This window comes from Trichosurus vulpecula, chromosome 5 (assembly GCF_011100635.1).
Source record: "Trichosurus vulpecula isolate mTriVul1 chromosome 5, mTriVul1.pri, whole genome shotgun sequence".
In the NCBI taxonomy this organism is placed as follows: domain Eukaryota; kingdom Metazoa; phylum Chordata; class Mammalia; order Diprotodontia; family Phalangeridae; genus Trichosurus; species Trichosurus vulpecula.
The window spans coordinates 218,436,016-218,450,942 of record NC_050577.1 but is presented as its reverse complement, the minus strand read 5'-3'; the positions used below and the strand labels follow the sequence as shown (position 1 = coordinate 218,450,942).

The following is a 14,927-nucleotide window of genomic DNA, read 5'->3' as shown; positions in this document are numbered from 1 at the left end:
AAAATGAGCTGAAGAAGGAAATGGCAAACCTCTTCAGTGTCTTTGCCAAGAAGATCCCAAATGGGGTCACCAAGAATCAGACACAACTGAAACAACTGAACAACAACAAAGTAAGCAATATGAGGGATTTGGAGGAATTTGACAAAATGCATATTAAAGAATGCGGAAAGAAACAAGTAGAACCAAAAGAACAATTAGAAATCGACCATAACAATGTGAGTGAAAAGATTGCAAAATGGAACTTGAATCCTGAGGAACAAAATTTCTACCATTGCTTCTGGAGAAACAGCTCACAACTCTCTTATCAAAGAAGAGAGGTAAGGGGCTATCAGGGCAGAATGCTGCATACATTGTTATACAGTCACAGGGCTGCTCATTTTAATTTTCTACCAGGGAAGGGCTCATTGCAGAGTGTGGATATTTCCAGAAAAGAGTGTGATATAAAAATAGAAGGCACCAATAAAATTTATTGATTTATTTATAAAAGGACAGGTTCAAAAAATCAAATATGAGTCATCTCTCATCATATACTCCTTATCAGAGACAGAACAGACACCTGCTTGGCTAAGAATCAAGTTTCTACATCAACAACAATGGCCAAAGCTTCTCCATTGGCTCCTAGGTCATGGTGGGGCTCATTAAATGGTGCATGGATTGCTGTGGCTAACAGAGGGATAAAAATAGCAACAATAGCTGGTGCTAGCATTAATTCCTAAGGAACTCAGATCTTTATCTTTTATTTTCAGTATATTCAATAGGCCAAAAACCAAAATCTGTTTTAAAGTAGAAACAATCATTGTTCTCCCTCAAGAGACGTCTCTATTTATTCCTATATTTCCTCAAATACTCTCAGTTATTTGAATTTTATATAAACCTATAACTATTTTAGGTGGTTTCATATACAAAATGGTCTCCTTTCCTGCCTAGCAAGGAAGATGAGATTAATAAAATAAATATTTACTTTAATGCTTCTAAAATGTATGATTTGTTCAATGTGAGATTCCCTATCAACCTTGGTCACAACCTCTCTATGACTTAGTAAGTGGTCTTAGGGACCAAAAAAAATTTATGGCTTTGTGGCCAATCTGGTGATGAGCCTCTCCTAATTTAGCTGCGCTGTTCCTAGACAAGACACAAAGTCTTAATCACTGGTTGCACACTCAAACCTTTCCTGATTTTTTAGGTCCAACCAGAGCTGGTACTTGGTTGACATAGGTCTTTGAGAACCCAGGCATGCCATGCCAGCATGGGGCAACCCATATTGAATGAAAGAACAACAGAAGAGGGTATATAATTAAGAACTAACTTAAGTGTTGACCATTACCTTCCGTTTGTTGTCCAGTCATTTTCAGTCATGTCCAAGTCTTTGTGACTCCATTTGGGGTTTTCTTGTCAATGATACTGGAGTGGTTTGTCATTTCCTTCTCCAGCTCATTTGACAGATGAGGAAACTGAGACAAACAGGGCTAAGTGACTTGCCCAGGGTCATGCAACTACTAAGTGTCTGAGGCTAGATTGGAACACCAGAATACCAGTTTTTCTGAGTCAAGGACCATGGCTCTATCTACTATGGTGCCACCTAGCTGCCTTACCTTTTGTTACTAGCCCTCTTTTAAAAGGCATCACAGCTTTAGACCTAGAAGGGTCCTTAGGGGTCATCTAAGACAACTCCTCATTTTCCAGGGAAGAAAATGAGTTCCATAGAGACTTAGTAGGCAAGTCATCTTGGAAAGGAAATCATTAGATCAATTAATCAACAAGCATTTAATAAGCATGCCAGACACCAGGGATATAAAGACAAAGAATGAAACATTCCCTGCCCTTGGAGAATTCATATTCCAGCAGGGGAAAGGACATATATCTAATAAATCTTCTTATATTTAAGTATATATAGAAAAATACAATTTAATGATATTAAGTTATCAAACATTAATGAATTTTATTGGTGTTTTTTTCCAACATGAGAGCCTGGTATCTGGTGGAGTAGGAACTGAAAGAATACGGAAGAAGAGGCAAGGAGTTTCTAAGACAAAATTCTCCTATTTCACAATTTTTACCCAAAGTCAGCCCTGCAAAAGTCATTATTCTGAAGGGCAATGATCTTTAAAAAAAAATGAAGAAGAGTCAGGGAATTTCCCAAACTGTTTTTTCCTAAGCTGAAGGAAGGATTGGAATTGTCTGATGTAGGTGTAAGACATGTACCCCCAGGATAAAGCCACACCCTATCAGCTGACATCCAGATCCTGCCAGCTTCCATAGGCAAGCACACCACTGGCCAACCCTTCCAACACTGACCCCAAGCAGTTACCACTTCTTTTGGATAATACCTGATTCTACCTTCATAACATCTCTCAGATATTCCCCTTTCTCTCCTCTGGCATTGCCCACATCCTTCATCATCTCACACCTGGATCACTGCAGCAGCCTGCTGAGGGTCTCTTCCCATTCTAATCCATCCTTCACTCAGCTATTGGATTGATTTTCCTAAAGCATGGGACTGATCATGTCACTCCAGTGGCTTCCTATGCTTGTGGGATCAAATATAAACTCACTGGTTTGTTTTTTAAAGCCCTTCATAACCTGACTCCTTCCTACCTTTCCAGTCTTCTTATACCTTACTACTTATACCTTACTCATGCTCTAAGGTCCAGTGACAATGTGCCACTTGCTGTTCCTTGCATGTGATACCCCGTCTCCAGACTCTGGACATTCTCCTTGCTTGTCCCCCTTGCTTGGGATTCTCTCTCTTGTCATGTCTGCCTCCTGGCACCCCTGGTTTCCTTCTAGTCTCAGGTAAAATCACAGCATCTTGAATAAGCCTTTCCCAATAATCCTTAATGCTAGTTCCTTCCCTCTGAGATGATCTCCAACCTAATCTAATCTTCTCTCTGTGTGTGTCTCTCTGTGTCTCTATCTCTCTCTGTCTCTCTCTGTGTCTCTCTGTCTCTGTCTGTCTCTCCCTCTCATCTATTTGTCTTTCTATCTACCTACCTATCATCTGTCTTTCTGTCTGTCCATCTATCTTTCTGACCAAAATGAATGAACAACAAAAGTGGGCAACAAGGTTGAAAATGTGGGTTGGGACCAAGTCCTGGAGGACTCTGAATGTAAGACTGAGTTTCAGTTATATTTGGCAGTCTATAGAAGTCACTGAAAGATTTTGAGCTGTGGAGTAGCATTCAGAACTGTGTCTTGGGAAGATTGTTGTTCTTCAGTTGTGTCCAACCCATTTTAGGGTTTTCTTGGCAGCAATACTGTAATGGCTCACTATTTCCCTCTCATTTTACAGATAAGGAAACTGAAGCAAATAGGGTGAAGTGACTTGCCCAAGGTCACATAGCTAGTAAATGTCTGAGACCAGATTTGAACTTGTGAAGATGAGTCTTCCTGATTCCAAGCCCAGTGCTCTATCCACTGTGCCACTGAGCTCCCCTTGGGAAGATTGCCACTGATGGTAAAATGTAGAGTTGAGTAGAAGGGGCAGCCTGGGGCCTGAGAGACCGTTAGAAAGTTAAGAAATAATCTAATTTAGCGGTAATGAGATGCTTCAGCAGAGCAGTTGCAGTGAAAATAGGGGGGAAGGGGACATATGGGAGAGCTGCTTTGTCAGGCTAGGGAGACGGGGCTTGAGAGATAAAGACGGCAAGATCATTGGCTATAGAATTGTCCATGATGACTTGGGTCCTCTGAATTAGAATATTACCATCAACTTTGACATCACAAGATGGGAACATTTTGAACAATGAGAGGTTTCGCTCCTTTGCTGGGTTTTGTGGGGAGAAATGCCATTTGTAACTGGATGAAGTTCAGATCTACTCTGTGTTTGTTTATCTTGGCAAATAGACGGAAACGGTCATACTTAGAGAGAACTGTGTCTCCTCTGTGCAAACAATCTTTCTCCCAGCACATTTTTTGTTGACTGAATTGCTTTAATCTCTTTGGACAGTGTTTCCCCAGGTCTGTCTTTACCTATCCTGTAAACATTTTCTGACCTAACGGGTGAAAATTTGCCTCAATTATGCAATATCCCAACAGACTTACGTTTGGCTGCTAACAACCATGGTGCAATCTGGGGGTTGTTTTTGTCTTAGAATCAAAGGCTCAATAAGTTTAAAGTTGGAAAGGATTCTATAGGTTATCTGGTGACACCCCTTCGTTTTACAGATGAAAAAAGCGTGGCCCCAGAGGTTAAGCGATTGCCCAATGTTATTCAGGTAGCGTCGGAAGTGGTGGTGGGTGTCTGATTTCAATACCAGGGCTCCTGACTTGACCACTTATAGCAGTATGGTTTTCTATGGTTGAAAATCATTCCATTTAGCCATCAGTGGAGAGGGGAGATTTATCTATTTGGATTAGACAACTTCAAAGATTCCTTCCAAGCTAGAGATTTTGTTACTTTACGGATTTGATTCCATGACCTTCACCTTTGTCCTTCCCATCAAGCAGAGCCACCCTTATCGTTTTTCAGGGAGTCTGATCTTTTTCTTGACCTAGACCCTGCTCCCCCTACAAAGGCTAAACGACCTTCTTGAGTAACGCATTCCATTGTCTACAGAGATCTCCAACCTTTTCCTATGAGGAAAGACTTACCTTTGATTTCTCTGAATCCTCAAGGTTATTCTGGAGATGGGGATGGAGTGGAGGGAGAGGTTGGACGGGAGTAGGAGCAGTGTGGACTGGAAATTAATGACTGGCAAGAGTGCAAATAATCAATGGTGCATGGCTCAGCTATACTCCTCTCCCTATCAAGAATCATAGGGAGCCATAGGGACAATTCATGATGGCAGCAGATAGCTTAAAAACCAAGCTGTTAAGTTTTCATGATTGACTGGTAGAACTCGACCAACTCATTTGGGACTCTTCCTCTATCATAAAGATCTTATTAAGGTCTAACCTAAATCATTTTTCTTTCAATTAAAAAATATTTTTTCTTGTTCTGGTAGTTACTGGTAGTTGTGATGGGGAGGCATGGGCATTTTATATATTTATTTATTTACATTTGGATATAGATACAGCTGAGTCCCTGTCAAGGACTTATAAATTGCTTTGTGATCTTTAAGATATATATGCTGAGACTCAATTTTGTGAATTCAAATCTAGCCTCAGGCACTTACTAGCTGTGTGACCCTGGGAAGGTCACTTCACCCTGTTTGCCTCAGTTGCCTCATCTGTAAAATGAGCTGAAGAAGGAAATGACAAACCATTCCACTATCGTTGCCAAGAAAATCCAAAATGGGGTCATGGAGAGTCTGACACAACCGAAAAATGACTTAATAAAATACATATATGGTATATATGTGTACAGTGTGTATATATACACACACATACGTTTGCTTGTAGAGGTGGGTATCAGAATGGTTATATATATATACACACAATGGTGTATATATATATACACACACATACGTTTGCTTGTAGAGGTGGGTATCAGAATGGTTGTGGTCTGTGAATTATTGTGAAGTATATAATACATATATATAATATGTATATATTAGCGTATATTGTGAAGTAGATAATATGTATATGTTTATGTATATGTAATATGTGTGTATATATATATATTTCACAATAACTCATAAGCCACAACCCTTGACGCCCACCTCTACAAGCCAACTTATGTATGTATATATACAGTACACATATACACTGAATATATATGTATATATTGGCGTTTGTATCTTAAAGATCATAGAACAATTTATGTCATTAATGGGTCCTCAGCTATATCTATATCTAAATGTAAATGTATGTATATGTATATGTATGTGCATATATATAATATACATACACACATTTATGTAATATATAGTATATATTGGTGGCTCAGTGGTGCTAGGCGTAGAGTCAGGAAGACTCTTCTTCATGAGTTCAAATCGGGCTTCAGACACTTCCTAGCTGTGTGACCCTGGGCAAGTCAAGTTTGCCTCAGTTTCCTCATCTGGAAAATTAGCTGGAAAAGGAAATGGCAAACCACTCTAATATTTTTGCCAAGAAAATCCCGAATGGGGTCATGAAGAGTTGGACACAACTAAAATGACTGAACAACAACATAATGTGTGTGTGTGTGTGTGTGTGTGTGTGTACAGTATATATGTATGTATACAGTCAGATCTGCTATATCTGACTTTGATGTATGTATGTATGTATACAGTCAGTATGTATGTATACAGTCAGTTCTGCTGTGTCTGACTGATGCATGTATACATCATGTATATAGTCAGTACGTATGTATACAGTCAGTCCTGCTATGACTGACTTTGATGTATGTATACATCATGTATACAGTCATTATGTATGTATACGGTCAGTTCTGCTCTGTCTGACTGATGCATGTATACATCATGTATATAGTCAGTATGTATGTATACAGTCAGTTCTGCTGTGTCTGACTGATGTATACATCATGTATACAGTTAGTATGTATGTATACAGTCAGTTCTGCTGTATCTGACTGATGTATGTACACATCATGTATACAGTCAGTATGTATGTATACAGTCAGTTCTGCTGTGTCTGACTGATGCATGTATACATCATGTATACAGTCAGTATGTATGTATACAATCAGTCCTGCTATGACTGACTTTGATGTGTGTATACATCATGTATGCAGTCAGTATATATGTATACAGTCAGTCCTGATATGACTGACTTTGATGTATGTATACATCATGTATACAGTCAGTATGTATGCATACAGTCAGTTCTGCTATGACTGACTTTGATGTATGTATACATCATGTATACAGTCAGTATGCATGTATACGGTCAGTTCTGCTGTGTCTGACTGATGTATGTATACATCATGTATGCAGTCAATATGTATGTATACAGTCAGTTCTGCTATATCTGATGTTGACATATGAATTTCTAAAAATCACCTCACTATGCAAAATAGAGTCATAAAAACCATAGGGCTTGTGGAGAAAATAGGGTTAGGGCACAAGACTCAAACGTTTCATCAGTTACACACACACACACACACACACACGACATTGCTATTGGCCAAAAAATTCATTCCTGTCCTTTGAGGGAAAAGATAATGTTATTTTATTCTGTATGCTTCTTGTATTTATTTATTGGTACATATATCATATCCCTTCAGTAGGCTTCTTGAGGGCAGGGACTGTTTTTGTATCCCCAATGCCTAATAGTGACTGGAATACTGCTGGTTAACTAAATGTTAACTGATTGATAAAGCTTAGTTATTGCAGACTTGAACTCACTGTATATTTGCCAAGAACAGAAGAGGGATCCAGTTTCTAACCTTTGCTACTATTTAAGTTTCAAATAGTAAACTCTCCCAAGGTCAAGAATTAACTATTGAATATTTTTCATAAGACCAGAGTGTATTTGTGAAATTTACATCAAATCTATGAGACACAAAGTGAAGGAAAAATTGACCAAATGTCCCAGTAGCTTGAGCAGTGTAGACAGACCAACCAAATTTTTCCAATTCCTTCCTCATGTCACCCCTTCTCAAGGCTGATTTTTTTTTTGAGCTTAGTTTTTATCCTGGTCTTCAAGACCATATGTCAACTTGTAGAGAGTTCATGATTTTTAGGCAGCTAGGGGGTGCAATGACTAAAATAAGTGGCTTGGAGTCAAAAAGACCCAAATTCAAATTTTGCCTGACACTAGCTGTGTAACCTTGGCTGAGTCTCTTAACTGAGGCCATGTCTCAGTTTCCTTATCTGTAAAATGAGAGTGTTGGACTCAAGACCCCTCCAGCTTTAAACATATGATCCTAACAAATCTAAGGAGTATCTAGAAGGGACAAAATCACATATCCTTGAAGGATAGTGTCTATCTACAGTGATCAATCTAATTAGAAATTCCCCTGACTTCCATGCATCTCTGAACCACATAGCCAGTTTGACAGTAAATAGATCAGACAGTTATGAGAGAGAGAACAGTGTTGGTCTGTAATCTGCTTGATCCATGGTGAGAACCAGTGACCGCTTACAGATCTTCAGATTCAAGGAGATCATGCTTATCAACTGTTTTCATGCGCAGTGAGCCCAGTGAAAATGCAGTGGGAGAGATGGGCCTGGATTCTGGGAAGAGTTCTTGATTCTGCTCTATTCTGTACTTTTCAATATAAGGCACAGCAACTTCCCAAACCTGGGAGGGACAGGAAAGACAAAGACAAAATCACAATGTTGAAAGGCATTTCATTTTTTAAACCCCGTTGAAATTACAAGTGACTGGAAATTTAGTAGCTAGTAGTTTATGGTTATCTTGAGTTTTTGTGTCCCTCATTTCACCTATAGTATTCACTATATTAATATCTCTTAAAACACAAGTTCAAGAGAATTTTAATTAAAACCAAACTTGAACAGATTTAAATGTGTTTAAGATGTCATTTATTTATTCATTCATTCATCGAGCATTTATTAAGTATCTGCTATGCATAAGATGCTGGGGGGGAAAAGATCTAATTTGAAAAAAATAGTCCCTGCCTTCAGAGAACTTACATTCTACTGTGAGGAGTCAAAAGTTATACAGATAAGCAAATACAAGGGAGAGAGTACAAGTAATAAAAGAGGTTCAGAAAAGATTTCTTGAGGGGTGGTACCTAATCTGAGTCTTGAAGGAAGCTAAAGATCCTAAGAGGTGTAGGTGAGGAAGAGTGTCAAGTTTGGGGAACAGCTGGCAGGTCAGTTTGGCTAGAGTGTAGGGGAGTAACATGTAAAAAGACAGGAAAAGCAGACTGAAGCCAGGCTGTCAAATGTCTGGCTGATCATAATGCAGTGTTCTGGGCCTGGAGTCAGGAAGACCTGGGTTCAAATCTGGCCTCAGATACTTACTAGCTGTGTGACCCTGCTTACCTCAGTTTATTCCACTGTGAAATGGGGATAATAGTAGTATCTGCCTTGCAGGGTTGTTATGAGGATAACAATGAGACAATATTTGTAAAGCACTTAGCATAGTGATTGACATACAGTAGGCGCTGTGGAAATGTTTATTCCCTTCGCCTTCCCCCATCTGCCAACCTGAGTTTGAATCCTACTTCAGATGCTCACAAGCTATGTGACCCTAGGCAAGCCTCCTAACCACTCTAGGCCTCAGTTTCTTCATAAGTAAAATGAGGGAGCTAAACTTGATAGTCTGTATGATTCCTTTCAGCTCTAAATCTATAATTCTATGAATTCAATTAAATTCAAGAAACAGTTATTAAATGCACAGCACTGTGCTAGGTGGGCAGCTGGGTGGTGCAGTGGATAGCACACTGGCTCTGCAAGTCAGGAGGACCTGAGTTGAAATCAGACCTCAGATGCGTCTTAGCTGTGTGACCTTGGACAAGTCACTTAACCCTGATTGTCTTAGATTCCTCAACTGTAAAGTGAGCTGGAGAAGGAAATGGCAAGCCACCCCAGAATCTTTGCCAAGAAAATGCCAAATGGGGCCAGGAAGAGTCAGACACGACTGAAACAACCCAGCAACAAACACACATATTCATCTCATCTGTGTCTCACAACAATCCTGTGAGGCAGGTCTGAGGAGAGAGAAGGTGAGCTAAGTTAAGTCTTGCCTAGAGTCTCACAGCTAGGTCTTCCAGACTCCAAGTTCAATGCCTTGTCTGCTATGCCACCTCTATTGTCCTTCCTTGGCTTTTCTGAACCACTATGTATGGTTCATATGGATACAGAACAAATCCAAAATACTCATCCTTGTTCATTCCCTTTTCCTATGTCCTTTGAATAAAGGGCCATCCTTGGAATCAGAAAGTGATGGGTTCAAATTCTATTGCCAGCATAAAACAGCTCTACCATAGGCAAATTATTTAGCCTCTCGAGTAACTCCCTAAGACTATAAATCACAGAGGTGCCACATTGGTGGTGTCAAACTCAAATAGAAATGGATTCCTATAGACTGCATATTGACTTAGAAAACTACAAATTAACATCATCTATATTGTATTGTATTTTTGTTTATTTTGTGAAACATTTCCCAATTACATTTTAGTCCAGTTTAGCCAGAGTTTGACACTTTGCCCTACACCAATGAAATCACTGGTCCAGACCAAAACCCCTAAATGTACTTTGGACAACACTAGGCAACTCTCAGATTGGTTTGTTGCTTTACTTTAAAGAAACACAAGTTGAGAATGCTGGACCCTCTCTCCATCTCATCTTCTTCCCATGGAGATTTGCTCTTTGCCTTGACTAAAAACATATAGAGTTGATGAGGCACTGTCTTCACAGTAGCCCTGGAAGATTGTCCATCTAAGTTCTGCTACCAACCCCTAACTTCTTCCATTTTATAGATGAGGCAGTTATGCCTAAGGGACTTACTCAAGGTCACAGAGCTAAGTAAATTGAGGTGGTCTCCTGACTTCAAGTCTAGAGCTATTTTCACTACACAATGGTGATTCTCATGATCAATCCACGTTTAATGCACCAAAGCAATAACTTGCCAAATGGTTCCTTAGTGGTCAAGGACTGTTCATGTAGTCTCCAACTATGCCTTAATTGCTTCCACCAAGGAGTCCATGCTTGGAAAGAATTGATGATGCCGCTAACGGTGGTGCCATTTTACTTTCTGACAATGACTGCGACCAACACAGTGTAGTAGAAATTGGGTCGGATTTTTGAAGCCAGAGGTCCTGGGATCAAGTCACACTTACTATGTGTGTGACCCTGAGCAGTCACTTTCCAAACCTGGACCTCAATTTCCTTATCCGTGGAATGAAGGAGAGGACTAGAGTAAGATGACCTCCAAGCTCCTTTCAAGTTCTAAATTGTAAGTTCTAGATAATTTCTTGTTCTAGTTCTAGTTCCAGTTCTAAGTTCGAGTCACTTCTTGACTAATCTGGAGCTCAATTTTCTCCCTCATCTGTGAAACAAAGGAGTTGGCCTCGTTGAGTTTGAATGTCCCTCCCAGCTCTAAATCTATACTCTATGGCCAATCGATAAGGCCAACTGAAGACCTTGCCTTCTGATCCACAAGGAGTCGATGAGCTGCTTCAATGTCTGGAGCCATGAAACGATCTTTTATCCAAGGCCTAGAGAGAAGAAAGACCATGGTGTGTTAAACCTGATAAGAATAATACCAATCATCATAGAATCTTGATAGCACCGTACCACATGTTATCTCATTTGCTCCTCACAACAGCCTTGGGAGGAAGGTCAGATATTAGGCAAACATTAACCGCTGCCATGGTTGGTGGTTTTTAACCTCTAGGAAGGTGTTTGTTTGACTTTACCTTACAACAGAGCGCACAAGGTCATAGACCTTCTCCAATGGAGTAGTTGTTCTCAGGGGGCGTAGAAACTCGATGCCCTGACAGGCGGCAAGGAGCTCAATGGCCAACACTAGGAGACAGAATTGTGGAAAGTGGGATGGTTTTTACAAAGCTTAATTCAAGGATATGCCAACTTACATTTTCACAAACCCTGACGTGGGGGTTCATCATTAGTCAAGGCAAGTCAAGAAGTACTGATTAAGCACCTAGTATGTGCTTAAACCCTGTTTGCCTCAGTTTCCTCATCTGTAAAATGAGCTAGAGAAGGAAATAACAAACCATGCCAGCACCTCTGCCAAGAAAACCCCAAATGGGGTCACAAAGAGTCAGAAACCAATGAACGACAACAACATGTGCCAGGCGCCATTCTAAGTCCTGGGGGTTCCAAGAAAGCAAAACCAGCCTTGGCCCTCAAAAAACCTACATATGAATGGGGGATAACATGCCAACAACTATATCCTGACAAGATACATGCAGAATAAAGCGGAGATAACCCCAGAGGGAAGGCACTAGCTTTAGGGGGGCTAGTGAAAGGCTTCCCGTAGAAGGTGGACTTTTAGTTAAAACTTAAAGGAAGCCAGGGAAGCTGGGCATTTCACTTTTCTTACATCTCATCAGCCCAGCCTCTAGCTGTGGGGCCTTGTACAAGTTATACCCCTCTGGGCTCCATCTGTAAAACAAGGTACCCCTTATCTCTAATGTGTGCTGTCTCCCATCCCCTTCTCCTCATTAGATTGTGAACTCTTAGAGGACTGGGACTGTCTTTCTGTTAATTGTACCTCTGGTGCTTAGTATGGCATTCAGCATACAGTAGGCTGTATAACAAATGGAATAAATGTAGATTAGATTAGATTTATTGGATTGGATGCTCTACAGAGGATAATAGGAATCAGAGCTGATGGGGACCTTGGAGATCACAATTCTGGTTAAACCCTTTCGATTTTCCAGATGATGAAACCGAGATCCAGAGACTTGGGATCATAGGGCCATCAATCTGGAGTTGGAGAAGGGGATCCAGAAGCCAGCTAGTGGAATCCCACCCTCCATTTTACATATGAGCAAAGTGAGGCCCAGAGAGGGTAAGGGATTTGCTCAGAGACACCCAGCTAGTAAAGAAGCAGAGGGAAGGAAGATGCTCTCAACCTGTCTCAGAACAAAGTGGACCATGCTTGCTTATTGTTTTAACCTCTGTATTCCCACCAATTTATTGGCTGCATCTGAATAGTCCGGAAGGCAGTGGAAAGAGAATTAGTTGGCCCTGAAGATCTGGGTTCCAGGTCTGCCTCTGACCCATGCTGGCCGTGTGACCCTGGGTGCTCTGGGCATCTCTCTGAGGAGAAGCCAACCTGTCCTGGTAGAGGGAGTTTCTTCCCCTGGGAGTTCCTGGTACCAATGAAATCACTGGTTCAGTCCCTGTATCCCTGACTATAATGTCAGATAAAGTAAAGAGAATTGGGATAGTTACCTAGAAAATCAAGCAGACCGTGCCGCCCCCCCAGTCCTACCCCAGGAGCTCACAGCTTTGTTCCTCTGCATTTATCCAGTTTACCTGAAGTCTAACTAGGAATCACTTGATTCTTTCACCGCTGGGTTAAATGGAAGGAGCACTGGATTAGGAGACAGGACCTCTGCCTCTCACTAGGTCTATGGCCTTGGATAAGACACACACACTCTCTGAGCCGCCCTCTCTTTGTCCATGAAAGGAAGGTGTGGGATTGGCTGATCTCCAGGGGCTGTTAAAACTTTACAATGACCTTGGGGTCTGACCCTCTCATCTGAGCTATTCCCTTTGATTTGACAGTGAAAGGGGGGAGGTGAAAGTGAGGATCATTCTGATCTACAGAGCTCAGGATCACTGGGGGCATGGGCTTGAGTTTAAGCACCTTGTGAATATGCGGGCAGGCAGAGATGGCATCACTTCCAAAATCAGTTTGGGAGGGGCTGGAAAACTGGGGAACGATGCTAAAATTAGGAACATATAGCAAATATTTCAAGAGAGCCTATTAAAATAGCAAAAAGCTATGCTAGGTGAGGGATCATAGGTTTAGAGCTGGAAGGAACTTTGAGGTCACTGAGTCCAGCCCGCTCATTTTATGTAGCAATTAAGGGTTTACAAAGGGGTTTACAAATATTATCACAGCAGCCCTGGGAAGTAGGCGTTATTATGAGCCCCATTTTACAGAAGAGGAAACTGAAGCAAACAGGGTTAAGTGACTTGCCCAGGGCCACACAGCTAGTTAAGTGTCTGAGGTTACATTTGAATTCAGGTCTTCCAGAATTCAGGCCTGGCGCTCTATCCACTGCGCCACCTAGATGTTCTATATAAATTTATATATTATACATAACATACCATCTACAATATATAATATACAATATAATATTTATATGTGGGAATGAATATATGTAAATATGTAAATGTCTGAGGTAAGATTGGTCTTTCTGACTCCCAATCCAACATACTATCTATTAAACCACACTGCATGTCTTGTCTAACCCATTTTGATAACAACAGCAATGTTAGCATTTATATCATGCTTTAAGGTTTGCGAAGGACTTTAAATACATTATCTCATCAGATGTTCACTACAATCCTGTAGGGTAGGTACTAATAATATCCACATTTTATAGATCAGGGAACTGAGGTTTAGAGAGGGAAGTGACTTGTCTAGGGTCACACAGTTAGAAAGAAGTGGGAATCTGAACCCAGATCCTCAGACTCTAAACCCAAGGCTCTTTTCACTTGATCTAACAGTCTGCTGAATTAGTCCTACAAAATCAGCAGTGTTGCTTGCATTACCTTGCTCCACGTGTTCGATAACTCTGAGGGCTTTTCTCGCAGCCCACCCTCCCATGGACACGTGATCTTCTGTAGCAGCGCTGGTTGAAAGAGAATCCACAGAGGAAGGATGGCACAGGGCTTTATTCTCTGAAACTGCAAAAGTCCAAGGTGAATAAATTAGACAGCACTCACCCTGAGTGCCAGGCCTGGAGTCAGGAAATCTGACCTCACACATGTGCTAGCTGTGTGACCGTGGGCAAGTCACTTGACCCTGTTTGTCTCAGTTTCCTCATCTGTCAAATGAGCTGGAGAAGGAAATGGCAAACCACTCCAGTGTCTTTGCCAAGAAAACCTCAAATGGGCAGAAAGAGTCAGACGTGACTGAATAGATTGAACGACACCACCCTGACCAATGGAGCAGAGGGCTGAGATTAAAGGAAATTTTAAAGTCCAAGCCTCCTAGTATCACACAGACACTTCCAGGCCATCTAGGCCACAATTCTGCCTTTGGACAAATGTTCGCCTAACATTTTGGTTTTTGCCATAAAAGTACTGATTGCTCAAGGGATTTTAGAAAAAAAGGGGGGGATCCTATATTTTATGCACAATGTAAGAAAATCCAGATGACAGATCTCAAGAGGGACAGTGACACATTTTAAAAGTGACATATTTAGTAGATTGTCGGCTCTTTGGCGGCAGAGACTGCTTTACTTTTGTCTTTGTATTCTTAGTGCCTAGAACATTCCTGGCACATAGTAAGTTCTTAATAAATGCCTGTCGATTGACAAACTGGAGTGGTAAAGAAAAACACAAGTTCAGAGAAGGAAAAGAACTCCGGCATCATCTCATCTGGTCTCTACATCATCACTAAAAGATGGCTGTCCAGCCTCTTCTTGAATA

The 14,927-nt window shown here is 40.9% G+C and overlaps 1 protein-coding gene across 1 annotated transcript in view; it reads right to left on the bottom strand.

Annotated features, from left to right (window-relative positions):
- Positions 1 to 7,026: 7,026 nt before the first annotated feature.
- HAL (histidine ammonia-lyase) overlaps positions 7,027 to 14,927 on the bottom strand; it is a gene marked incomplete in the record, with an annotated part of 8,884 nt that continues 983 nt past the window's right edge. Inside the window, 4 exon segments of the mRNA XM_036761990.1 lie at positions 7,027 to 8,124; positions 10,939 to 11,008; positions 11,210 to 11,318; positions 14,046 to 14,180. Of these exon segments, the coding sequence (XP_036617885.1) occupies positions 7,963 to 8,124; positions 10,939 to 11,008; positions 11,210 to 11,318; positions 14,046 to 14,180 (476 nt within the window).